Below are 495 nucleotides of genomic sequence, written 5' to 3'. Positions count from 1 at the left end.
TGCTGCTATGAAGTGCTGCTCGCTGCTCACGGGCCCACAGCAGCAGCAGCAGAAAATGCAGCAGCAGCAGTATCATGTGTGGGGGCCTGGTGTGTTGCGCGCAGGGTGGGGTCTCTGGTGCTTCGGCTGAAGGCCTTCGTAAACGAGTTTCTTTCGCCTCCTTCTGTTGTCATCTCGCGCTGCAGCAGCAGCAAGCAGCAGCAGCAGCAGCAGCAGCAGCAGCAGGTGTTTTATTATGGCCTCACTCTTGCTGCGTTTGCAAGAGCAGTAGAGGCGGAGCTGTTTGCCTTCGAGCGGTGGCTAGCAGATGAGGTGTACATACACCTCAGATGCTGCTGCTCTCCGCTGCTGCTGCTGACAGCTGTACACCGCTGGCGCCCTTCCCTGCTGCTGCTCGCCCGCCTCTGTAGCCTAGACTTCCCCTGCAGCAGCAGCAGCAGCAGCAGCAGCAGCAGCAGCAACGATAAAAAGGAGTTCTGGAGCTTCCCTCGGGGG

At 59.4% G+C, this 495-nt stretch overlaps 1 protein-coding gene across 1 annotated transcript in view; it reads left to right on the top strand.

Annotated features, from left to right (window-relative positions):
- EMH_0064760 (uncharacterized protein) overlaps positions 1-495 on the top strand; it is a gene marked incomplete at both ends in the record, with an annotated part of 6,032 nt that overhangs the window by 2,216 nt on the left and 3,321 nt on the right. Inside the window, one exon of the mRNA XM_013498298.1 lies at positions 105-296. Coding sequence (XP_013353752.1) covers positions 105-296 — 192 coding nt within the window. The remainder of the gene's footprint in view (positions 1-104; positions 297-495) is intronic.

Source organism: Eimeria mitis, genomic scaffold (genome assembly GCF_000499745.2).
Source record: "Eimeria mitis Houghton genomic scaffold, Emh_scaff3317, whole genome shotgun sequence".
NCBI classification, from domain to species: domain Eukaryota; phylum Apicomplexa; class Conoidasida; order Eucoccidiorida; family Eimeriidae; genus Eimeria; species Eimeria mitis.
This window is presented reverse-complemented; position numbering and strand designations above follow the sequence as displayed.